Here is a 23,632-nt window from a genome sequence, read left to right as displayed (position 1 = left end):
CTCAATTTGCAGTACGATTTGACGGTAGATTTTAATCTGGTTCATAGATTCATTATTCTTAAAAAATATTGATTCTACGTTAGCACGTGTCAGCTTCTGCAACAAGGATGTTCACGATCTTATCCTTGTTTTGCAAAACGCCTTCTAATTAACACACAACACAATAGTGGCGCCTTTCTTGGTCCGGGCATTGCGAGGTCCCGGAATAATTTCGATTGGAATACGATACATAAAGTAATTCACACCAGATACCGGGGAAAGTTGCGGGTTGTGTTGCAAAACACTTAAAACGGGCAGCATGAAGAATTTGCACTCAGACATCTCTCTTGTGCTACAGAAAAGGAGTGCAAGACCGCAAATTACAACCGAAGTAAGTCTGTTACTTCACAATCTACAGGCCTGTTTCACATGACCTGTAATTCAGCAGATCTGTCACTTCGTGCTTAAGTTCGTGTGTCAATTTAAGGATATGTCAGTATTTTTTTTAAATAAGGCAAAATTATTTGTGGGAACTTGCCGACGATTCTTTGGAGAAATGGTTCGTGCGTCAGGGGTGAACAGGCTGTTCTGCGATACATAAGCAGGCCGCTCTTTGAAAGTGACTGTGGCCTTGTGAATGATTATTCTGGCCAGAAACCACTTACATGTGGACAGACCAGTCTCTGGAAGTGGTTACGACCTTGAGAAGTGATAATTCTGGCCAGAAACCACTGACACGTGGACAGACCAGTCTCTGGAAGTGGTTACGACCTTGAGAAGTGATGATTCTGGCCAGAAACCACTGACACGTGGACAGACCGGCCTCTGGAAATGGTTACGACCTTGAGAAGTGATAATTCTGGCCAGAAACCACTTACATGTGGACAGACCAGTCTCTGGAAGTGGTTACGACCCTGAGAAGTGATAATTCTGGCCAGAAACCACTTACATGTGGACAGACCAGTCTCTGGAAGTGGTTACGACCTTGAGAAGTGATAATTCTGGCCAGAAACCACTTACACGTGGACAGACCAGTCTCTGGAAGTGGTTACGACCCTGAGAAGTGATAATTATGGCCAGAAACCACTTACATGTGGACAGACCAGTCTCTGGAAGTGGTTACGACCCTGAGAAGTGATAATTCTGGCCAGAAACCACTTACATGTGGACATACCAGTCTCTGGAAGTGGTTACGACCTTGAGAAGTGATAATTATGGCCAGAAACCACTGACACGTGGACAGACCGGCCTCTGGAAATGGTTACGACCTTGAGAAGTGATAATTATGGCCAGAAACCACTTACACGTGGACAGACCGGTCTCTGGAGGTGGTTACGACCTTGAGAAGTGATAATTATGGCCAGAAACCACTTACACGTGGACAGACCGGTCTCTGGAGGTGGTTACGACCTTGAGAAGTGATAATTCTGGCCAGAAACCACTTACATGTGGACAGGCCAGTCTCTGGAAGTCGTTACGACCTTGAGAAGTGATAATTATGGCCAGAAACCACTGACACGTGGACAGACCGGCCTCTGGAAATGGTTACGACCTTGAGAAGTGATAATTATGGCCAGAAACCACTTACACGTGGACAGACCGGTCTCTGGAGGTGGTTACGACCTTGAGAAGTGATAATTATGGCCAGAAACCACTTACACGTGGACAGACCGGTCTCTGGAAGTGGTTATGATCTTGAGAAGTGATAATTATGGCCAGAAACCACTTACACGTGGACAGACCGGTCTCTGGAAGTGGTTATGATCTTGAGAAGTGATAATTATGGCCAGAAACCACTTACACGTGGACAGACCGGTCTCTGGAGGTGGTTACGACCTTGAGAAGTGATAATTATGGCCAGAAACCACTTACACGTGGACAGACCGGCCTCTGGAAATGGTTACGACCTTGAGAAGTGATAATTATGGCCAGAAACCACTTACACGTGGACAGACCGGTCTCTGGAGGTGGTTACGACCTTGAGAAGTGATAATTATGGCCAGAAACCACTTACACGTGGACAGACCGGTCTCTGGAAGTGGTTATGATCTTGAGAAGTGATAATTATGGCCAGAAACCACTTACACGTGGACAGACCGGTCTCTGGAAGTGGTTATGATCTTGAGAAGTGATAATTATGGCCAGAAACCACTTACACGTGGACAGACCGGTCTCTGGAGGTGGTTACGACCTTGAGAAGTGATAACGCCAATCGGCAGCAATTGACAGACACTGCTCAAAGGACTGCCAGACACACTAGAATTATACTCATTTAACAACGCTTTATTAAATGTATAGGTCACACGGCAGACTGTAACAATGAACAGTAGGATGATCAATAATGAACTGGGGGGTATGGAAACTTTATTTTAATGCACTGCCAGAGCTCCTGTCCGTAAAGACAGAGGGATCACAAGGAACCTCAATAAGCATGTACTCGGTTCCCCCATACGAAAGCTGTTCTCGTAACCTTTCAAATACGAAGACTCGCCTACTGACCATCGGACTGCGACATTTGGTCAAAAACAACTCATGATTGAGAACCTTGAAAATGTAATGATGTCAGAAGAAACATAATTGATTCGGTGCCCAACCACCAGGTTATCAATTTGTTTAGGGAAAAGGAGGTAAAGCCCCGCGAATTATTAAACAGCGGCATTAGGCGTACATGCAGTTTGAATTGTCAGCGTCATTCTTCGGCTGCTTTAGCCCCAGGGCAAGAATTTCTGATGTTCAATGCGTAGCAGGCTGAGTCACAGCAGATCCTCGCTAGACTCAAACCCCTATGACACAGCCAGCACCCAGTAAGGTACTTAATGATGTGTGGTGTTCGGGAATTGAACGACTGGCGACCAGCAAACGGCGTTTTTCAAATAAAAGATAGCTGTGGACAAAAAAGTACCAAAGTAAAATTCTCCCGAAAAGGAGTGTAGAATATGGGTTTCGCAAACACAGCGTTCATTGTGTAGTAAACAGTTGTTCACCTAATCAAGAAATTCCCTTAATTTATATGTAACCCGCAGGTACGTTAGTGTTCATATCAATCTACTATTGGAACTTATACTGAGCCAGATGAATCCAATCCAATCTCTCATCACTATTTTCCTATGATTCATTTTAATATTATGAACCTACCTACGCCTACGTTTTTAAAGTGATTTATTTCTGTTCATGGTTTCTGACATTCTGTAGGCATTTCTCATCTCCTCCGCGCTGCACTCACTGCCCATCTCACTCAACTTGATTTCTTTTTTCTAGTAATATTTGGTAAAGCGCTGTCCACAAGTTAAAAAGTACCTTTCGTAATTATCTCATCCTTCCTGTAAATTCATCCTTATTGGGTCTGAATATTTTCCTTACAGCCATGTTCTTTCTACACTTTACATAAGAGACCAAGTTCCACACACATACAAAACAAAAGGAAACACTACAGTTTTGTGCATTTTAATTTTAAAATCTTTTACGCAGCATACAAAAGGTTCTAAACTGCATTTCCCGACCATCTTCGAATCTCTTAGAAACACCAAATGTCTTTTATAATATCACATCTGATCGAAACAAAACACAGAGAAGTTTGTATCGTTTATGAAAAAAAAAAAGGCACATCGTGAGATATAAAGAACATCTGAATAAAACTCGCGCATTGAGTTTCCTTATTCATTACCTCGCTCGGGCAACTTTCTCTCCACAGCCATGATACATCATCATTATAATCACAATGGAAACCATCAATATTAAAGTCATGGTACTACACCCACAGGAAAATTTCCAGCTCCACATCTGTAGCGCAATGCGCAGACGCTGGTCTACGTACGTCATCGCGCCAATAGTAAGACGACATACACCAACGTCACAACACCAATGGCGAACGGCGTACCATAAACGTTGCTTAGCAACCAATTGAGAATGTAGGGGATTCTTCTATCCAGCATTTTATGAAACAGGTTTATAAAAAAAAGTTGGGGGGAAAATTTACTGAGGTTGGAGGGACGTGAGGGGAGGACCTTTTTTTTCCCTTTTTTTATGGCTAGGGTAAGCACGGAAGTGGTAAAGCCTGTACGACCCAACTTCTCCCTTTGCGCCCCTCCAAACAGACCGAGTAATAAGACCCACACTGCCTGCCATCTTTCCACTGAAGTTGAAACTCATGGAATGTTGATTCTAACACACGCCACTGATGAAGGAAGAGAAATCTGAGACGCGATGCGCCAAGTAAGCACCTGGTGTCCCTGAGGCTTCAAACTAACACACACGCAACAGTGGAACTATTTTATCTGTGAAATCGTCATCCGACCTGGACGTAAGTTTCACTCGTATTTTAAAGACACGCCCGTTTTCAAGTCTTGGACATGGATTGGCTAACACTGCCTCAGTTTCGTGGTTTTCCTTACTCTCTCTTAAGTTTCAGAACAATACTTCATGATTGCCAACATTCACAATCGTGATACTATTCGTCACACATAAACTCTGCACGTGATGTAGCATTGAGAAGTAAATAAACAGATCAAGCTATCTTAAAAATAAGTTCGAGCTAAGTGATTTTACGACCTGATTCCACTTTTTATCGTCTGAGACAGCTGGTTGTGTAGGCTAATTGCAATTAACATACATAAGAATGTGGCCGATGGGTAACGGAAGATAAAATGTAAAATCCCAACTTAATTTGAAAATAAACCTAGGAGAGTTTCAATTGAAGTGCATATTCCTTTAATATTTAGTATGAAATGCGCTCATCATAATAATAATATTCCCGAAGTGACAACTGAAGAAGTAGCTTGTCCGATATTGCCCATCCCTAGGGGTAAAGACGGCCATGAAGTAAATATCGGTTATGTGTTTGGTTTGCATAGTATATTTTCATCCTACCTGCAAACAAGTGACGTAATCTAAGCGGTTACTGAAGATAGTTGAACTTTGTGGGCTCATGATGTTTGAAAACTAACTTCAATAGCAATTTCACAAAAAACAAATAACGATTTAATTTTGGTAACCGCAACATTACCTAACCCACTGCTCTACATACAAATATCACTGTAATAATGCAGTGGTCAGGAACTGAAATTATCCTGAACAATTTGTAAACCAATCCGGACTTCAACGACTTGACCTTTCCAGACTCCTCGACTATCGTCGTAAAACGTACCTAAATTCCTGCAACGCACGCAATTCTACGAACATCCCATTAAATGGTAAAAAAACAAAAAAACAAATATGGACGTACGTGTACCAATAAGGCAAGAATGATTGGTTCTTAATACATCCGTGAACCATGAAGTGTGTGCAATATTTTTAGCCCTACCTCAAAGAAAACAAAAGTGTCTCTATTACGAAGATCAACTGATTGATGGTGTTTATGGAAATAACAGATGCTAATTCTGATTCATACGCAACCCATAAATACACCCCGTGGGCAAAACTCTTAGTTATATAAACGTTAAGTGCCAGGCACCCTTGGAACATTCCAACACTTAAAAAAAACTTTCACGAAGTTGCAATAAACCTGTAGACTGTAAGTTAAAACCCGGTGGAGCGTGAGTCAAATGTGGCCCCAAGTCTTAACCCTTTGCGGTCCATTTCAAATACCACTAGGGGTCTCTGCTGGTCTATTTATGTACCATTAAGCTACATAAATTCAGCTGCTAGCTAGTTCGATTTTCTTTTATAACTTGCATAAACCGGAAGAAACTTTGCTAAATATGGTGAAAATGTTCTCAGAGTTTCACAGTTCCTTTTGTTTAAATACTGACTGTATTTAATATTTTTCACGGAGAGTACCATTGTCTGTAATGAGATGTGTAGAAATTGGTGCCTTTCTGCTTCCTGTCCTCAGTTTGAGAACAAAGCGAGACCAGTCCGTAGATGTGACTTTGGCGACATCTAGACATCTCTAATTGCATGCAGATACGCGATGTATATAAGCATTGGATTTCTTAGTATCTTTCTGTCGCCCTGATTGTTTTCGAAAGTTCAAGACCAAATTCAACACCAGGAGAGTGAAACAGAAAGCTAAGTGTAAACGATGAAGTCACTACCCATAAAGAACTCTTGATAAGAAGACGTAAGAAAATGCACATGTCAGAGGTAGATTGCTCTATGCGCCAAAAATAATTAAACAAATATAATTTCCTAGTAGGAAGATGTGATATCTGTTTCATAACTTTATCACATATAAAATATTCTATTCTAAGTAAATATGACAGCAACACACACGATATTACTTCACTATATGATTTATGGTGTGGAGTCCTGGCTTCTTTGGACACGTGTCAGAATAAGACAACTTTTCTCTCCTGCCTGCTTTCACTATTATAAGGTAGGAAAACTAGGATAGAACCAGTGCAAAGAAGAAGGCTTGAATGATATGCTGACAGTTTGCCAGCCTCAGTTTGACTCCAGATCACGTAACAAAATTCTTAATAAACTTGGCGGACTCAGTCCGACATCGGACCGGAACTCGGATATTTAAATGTCGGACTCAGTCCGACATCGGACCGGAACGCGGATATTTAAATGTCGGACTCAGTCCGACATCGGACCGGAACTCGGATATTTAAATGTCGGACTCAGTCCGACATCGGACCGGAACGCGGATATTTAAATGTCGGACTCAGTCCGACATCGGACCGGAACTCGGATATTTAAATGTCGGACTCAGTCCGACATCGGACCGGAACTCGGATATTTAAATGTCGGACTCAGTCCGACATCGGACCGGAACGCGGATATTTAAATGTCGGACTCAGTCCGACATCGGACCGGAACGCGGATATTTAAATGTCGGACTCAGTCTGACAGAGACCGCAAAGGGATCAAGGTTTTAGAACGCCTTCCTTATGAGGTATACATTCCATCAGATAAGTGACACCTTAAATATAAGTCTTCCTTCTAACGATTTACTTTTCCATGGTCCTACTGCCCGTGGCGTCATCTAAGTCTGAGGTTCCACAGCGTCTTCAACCAAAACCAAAACACTATTACCCCACTGTTAAAAATGATTACGTAATCACGTAATTGTGGTGGACAATTAATACAGCAGAACCTTTAACATTCTGATCATTCTGTTCAAAATAAGGCACAAGAATACTTCAGAATTTGACCGTTTCAAAAAGGCTACCTAACTGTGCCCTGCAATGAATGGACTTCTTGTCTCTCCCTACCCGAGAAACTCGATTTTAATCAGCTTCCATCAGAGTAATTAGCTGCCATATAAAGTCAGAGAAAAATAAACGAACAAGACTGAACAGAAAATCAAGATATAAAACAAAAGCTGCATATATAAAATGTCCACAGCTGAATGATCTTTTTTGAGGGCCAAAATCTGTTCGAAAACGTCCAATAAACATGTCACGAAGTCCAACTGCATGGAAGATACGAAAATTATGAAAACCAATGTGGCTGGCAAAATAATTGTACTTAATACTTAACTTATATAAATGTAAGAATAATAACATTTTTAAAATATTAATGCTTATGCTGATGAAGTGCAAAAAAAATGTTGCAATGCCTCTGTGGCAAAGTGCCCCTTCTTCCCCTACGTAATGCAGCAGTAGCGACCTCCACGCCATAAGATTTTGGCCGGAATGACGTCACTGCTTGAATCCATTCGTCCTACGCTGTTCCAACAGTCGCCTTAAAATGCCCATGTCAGTAACGAGAAACTATCGAAAATGTTTATTGGACAATTTCGTCTTGGACTGAGCCCAGAAATACGCACTTTAGCTATTCATATTTTATTTCGGTACAATTTACATTCCCGGTCCGTGAGAAATTAATCAAATAGGGCAAGGTTATAAACAAAAATGTTTCGTAAATATATATCAGGGTTAATTACAGACCAAGGGTAAGAATACTGGAAGACAAAGGCAAAAAGCTGCAATTTATCGAAACGTCAAACTTGCATCTTGACTATAACGAACAGCGGGACACTTCCATAGTTACTATTCCTATCCAGGTGTATAATTCACATTTCTGGAGGAAATATACCTTACAAACAGACCTACATCGCATTCACTCTAGCTGTACCTGTCACGAACATTCAACGTTATAGACAAACCACCCACAACTGTTCATGCAGAAGAATTAGCCAAACAGCATAACATCGATATTAGTTTCGTTACAATATTCACAGCATAAACAGCGAGTCCACGAAACAATGACTAATGTTTTTGACATGGCATTAACAGCACGGAAATAAGCTACTTGCGACTCCCCCCTCCCCTTCTTCGTATTTCGCCTTCCATGTGACGTCACACGCCGGCGTGCCTGCACCAAACGCAGTGTATCAAAGTTATTTACACGGACGCATGCGGACGTTTAATCTCGATAAATCAGTAGCTAGAAAATTGTCATTTCAAACACATTTATATACGCTATATTATCTACAGTTCAAACCTTATATTTTTCTAAAAGGTCCAAATATCCCCACCCCCAAAAACGTTCATCTTAAATGCCTTTCCATTGCGTTTCCTGTCATTGGAATTTATAAAAATATTATATTCATAGGTTTAGTAGCTTTCCACGCTTCACTATTCCAAAAATCCCACACTTAAATTTATAAAACGAAAACACCACTGACGAGACACCTGGTGGCAGCGACTGTAATTGTAAATATTCGCTCTGTAGAATGAACAGTTGGACTTGCTTGCGAACTAAAGGAAAATTAATTATAACGATTATACCGATAATCTAACTGAAATCTTCATTAATTTCTGTTACAGCCGGTCACGGAAAATATTCTTCTCTTCACCTCCACGTTTTGCCTTAAATTCCGATGTCTGGAATGCGTGGAGTACTCCTTTAACGTTCCCTATTCGCCATCACTGCGCACTACTTAAGAACAGGGGCAAATTATGAACACGGATTCGTGTTTACTCAGCATAGCGACGTAAAACAAAAAAAAAGTGTTCTGTATAAAATTAATTCTCTTCCATCAATTCCCTCACCGAGTATAGTTGTTGCGCCCTCAAGACTCTGACCCTAACGGAGCCCAGATGGCTTCAACATGGCGTCACATCGCAATCCAGTGTTTTCCAACCACAAATTTAATTTCAATGACCTCCCCCGCGAACCGGCATCCCGCAGGAGAGCCAACTGCCATCCTGTTGAACAATGGTTTCAGAAAATTCACTGCCATGGTTTTCCTTCGTTTCCGCTCAGCTCTCCCCCAAGAATCGATATCAGGATACACACCAATCGAGAGACGAACCACTAGGGGAGCTGGATAAACCAGTCTGCAGGCGGAGGGGAACGCATATTGAACACACGACACCCCTAGCGGCCATAGCAACATGCGCAGATGTACACTGCGCATCCAAACTTTTTGTATCACTTCCCCTCTTCAGACAAAATATCACTGGAATGAGTATCCTATAAATGCAGAGCTTCGACACACGAAGAACGAAATATAGAACTTGGCGAAGGGATAAGAAAGAATAAGGTCAGTAACTCTCCCTTCACAGTATACTTTAACTAAAGCATCACGAAACGACAACATTGACATTGTACAAGTCACTGAAGCCACCTGTGTCACCGACTGATCTTTAAACCACTGTGAATTCGAGTGTCAGTTTACACCGAATAGTAACTGCAGGTATAGAGATAGTCGGCGCAGTGGTTTTTCGCCGGTGGAGAAGCTGGCGGACGGGCCTAGTCTGTGTACCTGAGGTGGCACGGTCAGTGTATTTCTTTTCTTTGGGCGTTCGGTCCGATAAGCTCCTCGGTGCAGTCAGCATTATACTATCGCACAAGTGACTCGCTCCTAGCCTTCCCCTTGAAAATTCCACTGGCCAAAATCTACTGCGCCGACTATACCAGCTGCTTTAGAAATCAGCAACTCTGCGTTTTATATAAATATATTTTGTATTATTCTCACTATAAACAAGGATTTTCCTTGAAAAGCATTAACCACTTGATATTTTGCAATGGTGAAGTGTGATATTTCCTTCGCGGTACAGAGGGAATTCTTAAATAATATTTAGACGATCTTGGGTTTCTAAGATTTAAAATAGATTACGTCAATCAACTGCTGGTCTGATGACTCAGTGGAAACTTATTAGAGCCAGTAAGATGGACCCTCATTACTTACATAGAATCGAACATAGGAGTGCACCAGTAAAGCGTTGGTTATGCTCAGCGTATATTAGTTATTATGGTCTTTCGTAAGAAGTAATGTATTTTGGTCTCTTTTCTGTCAAATATTATGATATCGCAGCTTTAACATCAGTGTTAATTCTACAGCGCCAATTTATTTAAAGATGTTTATTAAAATTTATGACTAGCCTTGAAACGGGACAGAGACGGCCCTCGAAACGTCGGCAGAGTTTAACCACGTGACGCGGCTGCTGGCCCGTGAATTTAGTTTTACAGACGTTAAACAATGAAAAAATTACTTTCAGTCACACATTACATCTATATTGGGGCATCCGTTGGGTGTAAATGACATATTCGCCTCACCAAAACCAGACATTGGCCTTTCTACTTTAATAATATACCCACACAACATAAGCAAACATGGATTGTAGCGCTGTGTGGTCTGGTAGACTTTTACCAACGTTTCTGAGGCCCCTGCAGCCTCCATAAACAGGATGATGAACCCGGCAGCAAGATACACTAAAACTTTGATAAAATTCTCCAAGACTACACAACGGTACAACCCAGAAGACAGCCATGTTAACACTCAGAAGTCCCAGGGTCATAGAACTCCCTTATCTGACAAAGTGAAGTCAACTATAAAGAAGGGAAATTTTAAAATCACGTGTGTCCAGTCTCAAGTGTTGGATATTCTTTACATCTTCAGTAGTAAAACGTAACAGAGATGTCGCCACGTTGACATCACAGCGGAAAGAGGATGTGGCTCTTTTAACACGACACCGCTTGATTCCCACGCCAAGACATGTAATGCTTGATGTATATTATGTAAGAGTTGCTCGCAACACGTGACGCAGTGCCTGAATAAAATGACTCCTGAATGATGGATATGCCGTGGTGGTCAACATAATTGGCCACTGCGGTCACCGGACCTCACCCCCCCCCCCCAACATTTCTAAAAGTGACGCAAAGTAAACACAAGACAGGAACATCATCGAATTTTCCGCTCAAATGAAAGTGTCTTGCATTGGTGCAGGCGACCTGACAGCAACAGTGAGCTAACCCACACTTTCATCAAAGCTGAGAAAACCTGAGATAAACTTAAGCACGATTATTCTAATTCCAGTAAGACACAAATTTACGGATAATAAGCAACATATGGCTTAGCGTACTTATGTTTAAAGACAGCAGGCGATTGTTTTCTGTCGAAACTTCACTAAAGTCATACGAAGCCTTCGACGAACCGGTTTATCCGGGAAACTCCACAAAAACTTAAGGAGTACAACAATAAACAAAGAATAAACCCGGTAATTTGTAATCTAATATTACTCAGGCCAATCTATATATTCATAAAACAATGTATTCTTATCTATGTTCTGCTATTACGATTAAATTAATGTTATAATTGAATATGCTTCTCGGAAGCTTAATGTGTCAAATGTACGAAGTTATTTTACTCACTGACCGAAAGATGTCTCTTAGGGACCGCGGCCGACAGAACGTCCAGACAATAAGATCTAGGGATAAATAACTCCTCATTACATTAATCACAGTGACAGAAAATATACAGGAAAATAGCCACAAAAGGTCCATTAAAATCTGAAGTTTTGTTTTTGAGGAATTGCAAAAATATTTTATTACCGAAATGGTTTCAACGTGACCTTGAAGCTTCCACATTCAAAGCACACAGGATTAATATTGTGATTTATCGGAGATGATTCAGTAACCACATTTCACTGCCCAACTTACACAGTGCTGCATGAGACTGGAAGATGATTATGAATTCTGGATAGTTAAAGATATGAAAGGAGGCTGTCATACCAAAGGAAACGGTCGATAAAATTCATGATTCGTACGCGAGAGGTACGGAATTAAAATCTCTACCCGAATATCGGTTTTCCTAAGATTTTCGTGGTTTTCCTTAGCCCCTCCAATCAATCCTCAGTTCACTATTCACTTATAATATGACCATTTGACACATATTAGTTACTGAAAGCGTCGCTGAATAACCAAGATCAGATAAATTAACACGCTACTGTGATCTATGTAAAAGTATTGCTTGACACCTGTAAGAACTAAAGAAAACCACAGGATGTGATTCAAACCAAGAATTTAGTCGCTGTTTGACAAAATATCAAATGGATTTAATAACAGATTAACCCAACAATTTCACAAACAAAACCTGGCTGTAAAATTCCACGCTGGGCCCCAGAAATCGTGAGGGACTTCTCAGTTGGTCACGGCCACTGAGATGGCAGTGGTCGTGACTTCAAGAACATTCAACCTCAACCAGTAGGGTGGCTGGCTGGGTACGTTGCGAGGGATCAACTACCCACCCTCACATTCAGCTGGGAAGGGACAATCTCCCTACTACGTACGCGGTTGCCAAATCGCATTCTTAAATGTTGGTTTCTCATTTTGAATCAAGGAACTGGTTCACACAAAGGATTTAAGAATACAAACCCCTTATTGACAAAAATAATGGTGTACCTGAATGTATAAAGCTGTTATCTGCATTGTACATAAGACTTTCTTGAAAAGTTACTCCGCTGGTCAACATATTTCCTGATATGAGTTCGTCACTCATTCGACACTTTCTTGATCGAATAAACAATGAACAGGAAGGGACGGTCATTGGAGTAGGCTGTTTGAGAAAAAGAACCCACACACAGTCCATTCATTGTTTTAAATTTATTAGAGCACGGAATCTGTTTATGTTTTGTTATTTTTGGTGTGTTATGGGTCTAAATACATCAATGACCCGTTATTGTTAGTCATAAGTTCAAGAACCTTCTTCTGGGGGCGTAACCGTCTTTGTATATTTTCAAGTATGAGGGTGGGGGGGGGTGGCTGTTTCTTGGAATGGCAAAGGCTCCAGCTGACTAACACAGATCTGTTGTATCAACCGTTTCGCCTACATTGATTTGAATCATTCTGACCAACACGTGTTGTCGTGTGTTCTGTGGTGTTAACACGTGGTTGTACTGTTCATTTCGTGTGTAAGAAGTCGTGTTTGTAGAGTAGTGATACGAACATAAAATAAGAATAAACGTTCCAATGAGTTGAATGTTTTTAGAATAAATAGTAGTCAGTACCACCTAAAACAGAAGGAAAGGTGGAAGTCTGGTTCAAGCATCGCGAAATTCTATTCCACTGGAGAATAACTTGGAAATTGATTTAGGATCTGAGGTTTTCACGGCGATGAGTCTGAAGATGGCTGTCTGCTGGGTAGTTGTGCCGTGCAGTCTGGTAGAAGTTTACCGACGTTTCGGAGGTCCCTGCTGATGCCAGATTACACGGCGCAACAATCCAGAAGACAAGCCATCTTCTTTAAACTTGGAAATACTTTATGAAAATAATTAAACTGATTAAGCCAAAATAGGGATATTATTTTTCTAAATAGGCTTCATAATATTTAGCTCCGATGTTTTAATCACTTGTTATTCGACACTCATGTTGAATGCAGAAAGCACATCTGAAACGTCGGTAAATATCTACCATACTAGACAGTGCAACACCACAGAAGACAGTCGTGTTTTACGGATGTACGTTCTGAGAACAGAATTGGATCAAACTAGCTCAGGATCGTGTTCCAGGGCGAGCTTTCGTAGCAGCGATGTTATACGGATTCTGTTAGTGACAACGTATTATTGTTCTTATTATATAATCTGTTATTAATTCATCTTTATCACAAACATCAAGGCCAAATCTCATTTGGTAAAAAATTACCCACGCCAAAGCCTTTGAAAGATAAATTTGCTGCTTTTATTATCCGGTTTTATCATTTGCATAATGAAAATAAAACGCAAAACAAGAACTACAGACGCTGACAAAAGACTTTAATGATACAGAGAAATACTCTTGGATGGGCTGTAAAAGAAATGAAAATATACTAGGAGAATTAAGAACAGAAATTACAGGCTTATTGAACAGATTTTGAAATATAAAACAAATGAATTCCAGAACGCGATGAGAAGAATTTCTGGAACCAATAAATATTGTAGACGATATAGACTTAAGTAAATGAGGACAATCTTTTGGACAACTGACGTTACAAGGGGCAATAAGTTGTCGTAACTCCTATAATTATTGGAATTATTATTATTATTATTATTCCATCTATTCACCATTTTACGGGGTATTTACTTCCGTGTACCCGAGACAAACCTTGCCCCTGAGGTACGTAGTGCAGCAGCTATTTCCAAAATACATTTTGTTTTTAATACGTGTTACATTTATTATATAGTTTTATTGTGAGGGACGACTACATATTTTACGACAGCGTCTTTCGAATGATGTATGAAGATCCTAAAATGGCAGTTTTCTGAAGTTCCTTAATGTCGTATTCGCCCGGGATGTTGGCCAAATATTTTCTGAGTGACTTGGAGACAGTTCCAGTTGCTCCTATAATTATTGGAATTACTTTTGCTTTCACTTTCCACATTCTATGTATTTCATTGAGAAGGTCCTTGTATTTCAAGATATTATTATCATCGTCATTTTCAATTTCTTGTTAGTATACACGGTTTTGAGCTAAGAGCTTCCAAAATCTACAATGAGTACGTATATATTTGAGCGAATTTTATTTTTTTAGATACTAACCTACATTCTTACAGGAAAAAAACAAATGTAGATACAATTTTATGGCCATGTACAGTTTTGTATCCCCTTTTCGTGATTCGAAATTTTGTCTCTGACAAATTTAAGTATGTGGTCGAGGCGTATATGAATGGAAATATTAAAATGGACCATATAGAAATAAGGGTGAGAGTGTGTCGAGTGGATTCATCTGGCTTTGGAGAGGGACCAGAATATTGTTTCATGTGAACCTAGTAATGATCATTAAAAGCAGGGAATGCGAATTCTTTAGAAAATATCAGCTTCTCAGGGACTCTGCCCCATGGAATTGGTTACAGTTCGTATTATCGAATATTATCGATGACACTCGGAACAAAAAAGCGTAAGATATAACTTAATTTATTTGCAAAATCTGTGCGAATTATCCCAAACAAATCAGGAAATAAGGCCGAAAGAGACATTTATTTGCGTAATTATGGCAGCAAATGAGAAAATAAGAGTTAAAAGGAACCCTCCGGGCTGTAGGCAAGACGGAGTGCTGAATTTCCGACAGATGTCCTTGATGTCATACAAAAGACGATTGATCAGTCCCAGGTTAACCGTCTGAGGCACAAAGCTCATCTAAATTATATTTATAAATACAGATCCTATATCTATAAAACACACACAAAGATCGAATGGTTCATATTGTTTACATAAATAATCACTATTCATTCTAAAAATCATACGAAATCCAAAGCCTACATTTCGTTAATATTTTCCTACGTTTTAATTTAAAAATCTGATACCTTTTTTGTTTCGCAATGGTGAACAATTTGATTGCTGTATTCTGCTTTATACACTGAAGATGAAGTCTTTCCTGCGAAACGCTGATAACTACTTGAAACATCACAATGCATCAATCAGCAAGAACACAATCCAAATTGAGACCTCCTAGACGCAATACGAAGTACAGTAACCGAGACGAAATCGTGCGTTCAACGACGTTAGAAGTAACATTCAACGGGATGCAATCAGGGTAGCAGATAATGAACCACATACCATCCAAACCAAAAACATTATTTCCAGGCGACATTACTTTTAGCTTCTGTTCTCGGATAATAATACTTTTGGCTTACGTTTTGGATGCGTTTTACTTACACCCATTAGCTACTTACGTACACGAAACTCAGGGTTTGGTCCCGGGTACTGAAACGAGATGGAACTGTGGCACTAGGGCGAGGGAAGGTGAGGCAGTGTAAAACACGTTTGAATCGATCGATTATCGCGTAAAGACACTTTCTGAACTAGACTACATCGATACCTTTCTGAATTCCAAATTTGATTCAACCTCACTACATCTATGACAGTGGGAAGTTTCGAAAGTGTATCTCTCGCACGGAAGTGATTTCAGCATCTAGCTAACTAATTCCATCGACCAGTCTTCGAGATGCTGGTAGATCACTCCGCTGTTCAAGAATTTCCCCCAACAACCCGAAATTTCATTATCGTATTCACAAAAAAAGTCCGCCACGGTGGTCTAGCGGTTAGAACGCTTGCCTTGTAATCCTGGGGTCTCGGGTTCGATTCCCGGCGGTGCCCCGAATTTATAACTTGTGTTGGGCAAGGCCGTGGTCTAGGCAACACGGAGCTTTCCTCCGGGGGCTTCCCCGGTTTCTCCGTGGCATCCCAACAATTACTTCATTCACACACAGAAGAAGGCAATGGCAAACCACTTCTGGATCATCTGCCAAGAACGTATATGAACAGGTCCCAGTCCGAAAAAAGGATGGAAGGATCCTGTTCGTATGGACCTGTCGTCAGACAGAACACTAAATAAATAAATATAAAATTCACAAAAAGTACGCCATAAGCCCCTATCCTAAACCATATTAATCCAGTTCAAGTCCTCATATCCTACTTCTTCCAATACCCATTTTAACGCCGTCAGATATTTGAGATTCTCACAGCGGTGTCGATGTCGCCTCTGGCCTTGTAGGTGGTAACTACTGTTTCGGCCATCCTAAAGAAGCAATGTTAAGATCCTCCCAAACGTCGGTACAAGCACTGACAGAAAACCACAATCAACATTTTAATATTATCCTCCGAACTCTCCAGTTCAGCTAGTTGCTTCCCTTAATGTATTCCAATTAAAATTTATATATTTCTCATCTCCCCAAGATGTGTTACAGATAATACCATCTCTTATTTCTAATAATATCTCAAGTGTAACCACCCTGTCGGAGTTCAAACCCGGACCAAGCCAGTTCACAAACCCAGAACCGCTTGTCTTTTAGAGTTAAAATTAGAATTAAAACACAGCGAAACTGCACGCGATGAGATCCATGCTCAAATCAATGTCATGTATCACACATAATAATTATCATGTGGTTTATAAGGTTGGCAGTACCACCAATCGATGCTGTGTTATTGATTTTTCTCGGTAGTACCGCAAGGGAACATGGGATTAAGCAGCGTCCAATGAGAGCAGAAGCTCTTCAAAAGTACAGCCAATCGCTTGCACGCGATGTAGTCTTCAGTGCCATTCAAATTCGAATACACAGTAAATCAACGTTACTTGACCGACAATTAGTCTGTGTTGGGAGTTGAAGTGGAGTGGACGTATATCATAGGATCTGCCAGCTGTCACGAAGACGCAAACACTTAACTGTAATAAATTCTATACTTTAACTGTACCAAACCGACGTACTCTCTTTTATAGTCAGTGAAACTGTGAATAAATCGAATGTGCAGTGATCAAATGCCAGAGACAGGTGTATAATAATATAATTTAATCTCTGGTAATAAAAACACCAAAATGTTGGTCGCGACACGTGAATTCGCTCCCAGGTGTTCGTGCCAGGTACCGCGACTATTAACTACCCCCAGGGACAAGTCTTGTATCCAACCGCAACATCGCACCTCAGCTAACAAAAATCAAAGACGGTAACCATTTCAGGTTCTCAAGACGGTAGTCTGGAATGTGCGGAGTGTAGTTTGGAAAAGTTTACCGACATTTCATATAATTTACCCGATACAGGAAACGTGTGTCGGCGGTGTAATGCCAAAGTTTGAAAAATTCGTATTTGTATCAACAATTTAAAAATCGTAGTGATGCAAAACTCAAATCTCCCAAGTCAAAATCTACTTGTCGACTGTTCGTGCACAACAAAGCTCCACTTAACCCATTCCTTTGCAAACCCCGAGTTAATTTATATCAAGTGTCTGTAAATCTAACCCATGTTATATTCGAAATGTCTCATATTGCCCTCACACTCAAAACAACTTCGACCAAACTGGGATTTCCATGAAGCTTAGTATCAACAAATATCCATGAAATCTGTATAAAGTTTCTCTTTTATGTCAACAATAACAGCAACATGACGAAAATGAGAACCTCTGAGGTGGAGTGTTACACCTGGAAGACAGCAATCAACACCGTGGTCATTAAACATTCACACAATTATAAACAAGGTCGTTATCATAATAAATTAAAATAAATATGGCGCCCTGGTGTTTTTGAGCTTTAAGTCTCTGCGTACGTCACTACTATGTCTGTCTAAATTGGACCCTGAACATTCGGAACGCACTGTTGACGAGTTTTTAAGTGTCTTATAAATCACGTGTCATGCAGGATTACGCTCCAGTAATATATTAACAGGACCCAACACATTCCTCGGTTCATATTCGACCCGCACGCTACGTAATCTAGAATTCATGGCATGTGGAGACCAATTTTCGTTCAGAATTCAAAGTTTTGCAACTGAAAGCTACGAGACAGTTCAAGATTTCGGATGGACAAGACGACAAGTCCGTGTCGCCGTTTAGAAATTACAACTAAATTAAATTAGTCTAATTCCAAAACTTTTTATTATAATGTGTTTTTTTTAGCTTTTCTGAACGGTAGAAAAATACTTAATAAGTCCAAGTGTAACTGAATCAAGCTGTTTCCAAATGGATATAGTCTACGACCAAAAAAACAATGCTCCGACAAAACCATCTTCCGGCTTTCACTTAATTGAAAAACATCAATCTTTATTTTATACTCCAGAAGGTCCACTTTTGTCCCTTTCCTCCCATATATATTTATCCCTTTCATTCAATCCCTTATTCCTTACATTCAATTGTGAACTTTGCGTGATTGTAGTACAGTCCACAGACCAGGAGAAAATCCCTGCTAGGAATTCGATATACGCGCATGCGCAAGATTTCGCGGTGCGTGACGACCCATCCTAAAAGCATTCGTTCCACAACCACCGAACGAACAACAGACCACAGGCTTTCATGTGTTTTAATGGGTACAGCTTTAAGCTTACATCACAGTGGCACATCGATTTAATCTAGAATATTATCGCAACACCCGCAGAACACAGTACAGACGCACTCAATACACGGTAATCTCAACTGCTTGATGTTTTCAGTCTGTATATAATAGCGTAAAACTCTGACGTATCACACTTCCCACCAATAGCAGCCCTCGAGTCCACTTGATAGTAAACATTGGCTTAAATCTGCTGACAAAGCGCTGGGTACTTTCCTACCTTTGATTGCTGGGCTGGTGGTCTTGCTGTTCACTGGGAACCCTGCAACAAAAGAACAAAACCTGAACTATCCGATTCACCATCTGTACGTCTATAGGAAGTAGTCCAACGCCCACGTCTTTCTTTACAGGTAAAGAATACTTAAGCGCCCAGAAAGGGTCCTCAAGGATCACATTCACCGATGTTTAAAGAAACGTAGATAGCAAAGTTACAAGGACAATTTATTTAAACGTAATAGCAAATTTTTAATACGAACAAGTTCGTGAGTTACTCAAAGCCTATCTTTGAACTTTTAAGGCCGAATGTTCCAGTGACTACATTTTTCAATTTAGTGTATTTATGGATTTTTGTTTTGTATTCCCATAATGAAAACGGGCTGTTTCCTTAAACAGAATTAACCAGTTAATCTTAAAATCTTGAAGTGTCGTGTTTTCTTTGCGGTAAGAACTGAATTCTTTAAATATTTAAACCAACTTTGACAAATCGATCAGTAAGATATGTGATATGCTTTTGCTTAAATAATAATTAAACATTTTGCTCAGTTTTTGTTGTAATTAACAGACAATCCTCCAAGTTCTGATCAACAACACGCATTTTAGTTCATGATTTTACGTTCATCAAGCTGCCAAATGGTAACAGCACTTCAAAGCTCCTTATCCGACATTTTTCATCAATCAGAGTGACACAGTACTACATAAAAAAATACACGACCATCAAGTTAAAAGAAGCGACTGAGTTTCAGAAACCCTGGTATACAATTTAAGCACTTCGATGTTTGCGGTGCATTGTGAAGTCATTATGCAATACGCCACGTTAATGGCATCACAAATTTGATATCTGATAACGTTCATGGTAGAAACAAAGAGGGGTAGTCTTTCAAGATTGAGAATTGTATTTGAACCTAAGCAAAAGAATGTTTATACAGGGTGTTCACTGATAAAGTTGAACGCAAGTGTCGCTTCTCGGTTGCAGACAGGAACTAAAAATGGACAAACTGGAAAACATAAGACAACAAAGCAGAAATAGGATAATATTTTTAAAAAATCACTGAAAAACAAAGGTGCCAAGAAATTGGGTAGTATTTACGTTTGGGGTCTCAGACAAGTAGCGATTTGGAGACGCGGTTCTCATTAAACTTTCGTTCCCCAATAAAGGCAGAAAACTGATTGGCTTAGATACCATTAGCTTCTCTCTACTCCATAGTTTGTTGGTCAGCAATATAACGCAAGTGGTCTATTTTGCGACTATGGTGATAGGCCACGTCAAGCCATTAATGAACCAGTATTTTTTTCTACTCCGTGATCCGTACAAAAAGCCATATTCCCCCTCCCCTCACTGTTACACGGACGTTGCTACCACAGGTGTAACTAGCAAATCACGCAGAAGACGGCTGCAGGCGATAAATGAAATCACATGAATTGAAAGAAAGCGGAAGTTCATTAGACAACTTCCGGCGAAACACCTTACGGGGCAACACAATGTGAAGGTCAAATGTGTTAACTCCACTGCTTTCAATATAAAACCTTCCGGTGGGAATGAGGATATTTTATGCTCAAATAAAATTGTATCAAATGTCTTCGTGGGTTTTAACGAGACGTTTGTACGTAACGTTAAATAGTTGTCAAATTTGCGTTAACACGTTCAATATCGACCACGAACATTTGTGCTGAAACCTTAATACGTTAAATTTGACGTTGGGGAATCAAATTTGAAGTATTTCGACAAATTGTAATAAAATTTCGCAATATATTTAATAAAAATCTGTTAAACATTTGTTCGTATTTTTCATTTCTACAAACAGAAGGACAGGGTTATTTTTACATGTATGCCAATGCGCTTGAAACGAGTAAAGGCTTCAAAATACTGTTAAGCCGTTTTGTCATTTTTATACAGACAGTGAGAGATGTAAGCAGCGAGCCTACGTTATCTTATCACATGGGACACTTTACCCAATCGCCCATTTCTGAATTGTCAAAACAATTTGCGTCACTTCTATTATAAACTTTATAAAACGATGTACTCAAACCAAAACACGTAACTCAAATAGTGGAAAGACGAAAAATGCATAAAGAATGTATGACTTCTTTAAAAGCAGTGATATGATATTCTTAAAAACCATTCCGACGTATCAAAAGTATTTACAAAATGTTTATAATGGGCAAGGTCGTGGTCTAGGCAACACGGAGTTTTCCTCCGTGGCATCCCAACAATTACTCCATTCACACACAGAAGAAGGCAATGGCAAACCACTTCTGGATCATCTGCCAAGAACGTATATGAACAGGTCCCAGTCCGAGAAAAGGATGGAATGATCCTGTTCATATGGACCTGTCGTCAGACAGAACACTAAATAAATAAAATAAATAAGGTACAACCATCACTTATCGGTTAGGTTAATATTTTGGGAAAAATGGTTAACTAACACCCCCAACTCCTAAGACGAAATTTGGCAACGCCGGGCCAGAAAATTCTCCCCTACCGCCATTCCATTCTTTCTCCCCCTCAATAGACGCCATCTTGCCTCACTCCCCTCGCGAAACCGAAGACTCCAGAACAACAGTTACAAAAACTCTCGCAGGTAATTTTTCCAAAATTCAGCCCCCGGAAACGTGGCCTACCGCCATAAAATAACTCCAAGGAAACAGTAAAATTGTTCTCTGAATCGAGTGAAAAATTATATATATTTTGAAAAAGTGAATTACGTAATAAGAATTAGCATTCATCATTGGACAAGAAATTTTTACTTTTTATTGATGACATGGACATTATTCATTATTAAATGGGGCACGCTGACAATGCAGTTTGAAATATGGGAGTTATTTAAATCAGATTAATCTTGTAATCATAATTAAAATATCGTGAGCTCACAAAGATGAAGAAACATGTTCTCGGAAACTAATTACGTCATAGTCTCACCTTATGTTTGACAAATATAACAAAAAAATGATATACCGAGCACAAATTTGTTACAAAGAAAGCTGTTTTCCCTTTTAACAAGAATTGCTCTTTATAGTTTGACGGTGACGTGGTGCAAAATTGTTTAAACTACAGATCTGTAACGAGCGTGTCAGAATTAACGTAAAGTTTGGTTTTCAATCACGTTACCAAAACAATGTTGGCAAGACAATGAACAAAAACAAACCTGAAGACAGAAGTTCCCTACACAGAAAAAACAAACCACAAGGGGGAGATCAAAAATGCATACAAAATTTTAGTCCGAAAACATATTAAAATTAATATTTGAAATACATCACAAATAAATAATGTGTTTGTGCGGCGAATCCAAGAGACCATGAGGTCCAATGTCATCCTTCTGTGATACAGGATAATCATCCAGTTTGGGTGCTAACAATCCCTCACCTCAGAAAATTAGAATGCTACGAGGTCTCACAAAAGGCTTGGGCCTTGGATGAATTATTTGGCAAATTTTTGTGAACACCGTAATTCCAATCGAGTTCCATAAAAAAACGAGGTTAACTTTTGCTTTTCTCTGACGGGTTGCGTATGCTCAGTAATTTCATAAATGGGATCCTGAGACTTTGACATAAAATACTTCTCAACAGAGGGCCCGAAAATTGTGCCTATGGGGTCCGTGACTTGAGTAGATTCTACTCATACTTCTGGTGCTGTATACTGTGCAGCCCTGTCTTTGCCATGATGAGCAATGACATTTTCATGCCTTAAGTCAGATTCGATCCCTGGATCGTGCAAGATTAGACGCCTCCGTGACCCTACACAGACAAAGTCTCCGAAACCGGCGCCTTCTGTGCAATTAATAATACGCAGCTTCAAAAGACAAGCCAAATTACACCGGATGTTGACATTATGTACGCGCATGTCTGTTCATTTGTCTTACTTTGAAGGAATAACAAGACTGCAGATGGATTCATTCTGTATCGAATCCCGATCTGGTAACTGAATATCTTCACTATTTACTCCATACTGCAGACTAATAACATTTTTGTAATTGGAGCATCGTCGTCAAACCTTTAAAGCCTAATGGTAACTATACTCCCCACCTGCATCAAAAATTAATAACCCTTCATTTTGTATATATGAGTTTCGTAAGATTCTCACTGTAAACAGGGATTATTTCCTTAAACAGGATTAACCAGTTGATCTTTGTAACGGTGAAGTGTGGTGTTTTCTTTGAGGAAGATATAACGTAGCTGGCACACACTGTTCATTAGTGCGGAAGTCTTGTGGCACACATTAACTTTTGAATTTCGAAATACGGAAAATAATGAAAGATATATAATTTCGGTTAGTTCGTACAATGGTTCACTTAACGCGGCTTTTACTTACTCAGACTACACGCTATAGCGCCTAATGATAGGATGATTAACTAATAATTAATCACAAAGAATGCGAAAGAAATCGGTCGTCGCATAATTTAAACCAGTGGTGTTTAACCTGGGGTACGCGTGCCCCCGGTGGTACGCGAAGACATCTTAGGGGGTACGTGAAAT

General features: G+C 39.9%; 1 protein-coding gene and 1 long non-coding RNA gene across 7 annotated transcripts in view; one reads left to right on the top strand and one right to left on the bottom strand.

Annotated features, from left to right (window-relative positions):
* ph-p (polyhomeotic proximal) overlaps nucleotides 1-23,632 on the bottom strand; it is a 189,933-nt gene that overhangs the window by 62,198 nt on the left and 104,103 nt on the right. For all 6 annotated transcript variants that reach the window (XM_087345879.1, XM_022075382.2, XM_022075385.2 and 3 more), the window contains exon 2: nucleotides 19,164-19,205. Coding sequence is in view for 5 of the 6 variants with exons in the window: in XM_022075382.2 (XP_021931074.1) it covers nucleotides 19,164-19,205 (42 nt within the window). In the remaining variant the exon portion in view is untranslated. The remainder of the gene's footprint in view (nucleotides 1-19,163; nucleotides 19,206-23,632) is intronic.
* LOC110835303 (uncharacterized) lies at nucleotides 9,224-11,954 on the top strand. Its single transcript, XR_002544855.2, has 2 exons — nucleotides 9,224-9,415; nucleotides 11,780-11,954. It is a non-coding gene; the product is annotated as an uncharacterized LOC110835303 (long non-coding RNA).

The sequence above is a fragment of the Zootermopsis nevadensis genome, unplaced genomic scaffold (genome assembly GCF_977971745.1).
Source record: "Zootermopsis nevadensis isolate Lab colony 2312 unplaced genomic scaffold, Znev_1.0 Znev_ptg000009l, whole genome shotgun sequence".
Classification (NCBI taxonomy): Eukaryota; Metazoa; Arthropoda; class Insecta; order Blattodea; family Termopsidae; genus Zootermopsis; species Zootermopsis nevadensis.
Note: the sequence above shows the minus strand (reverse complement) of the source record. Positions and strands in the feature narration are given on the sequence as shown.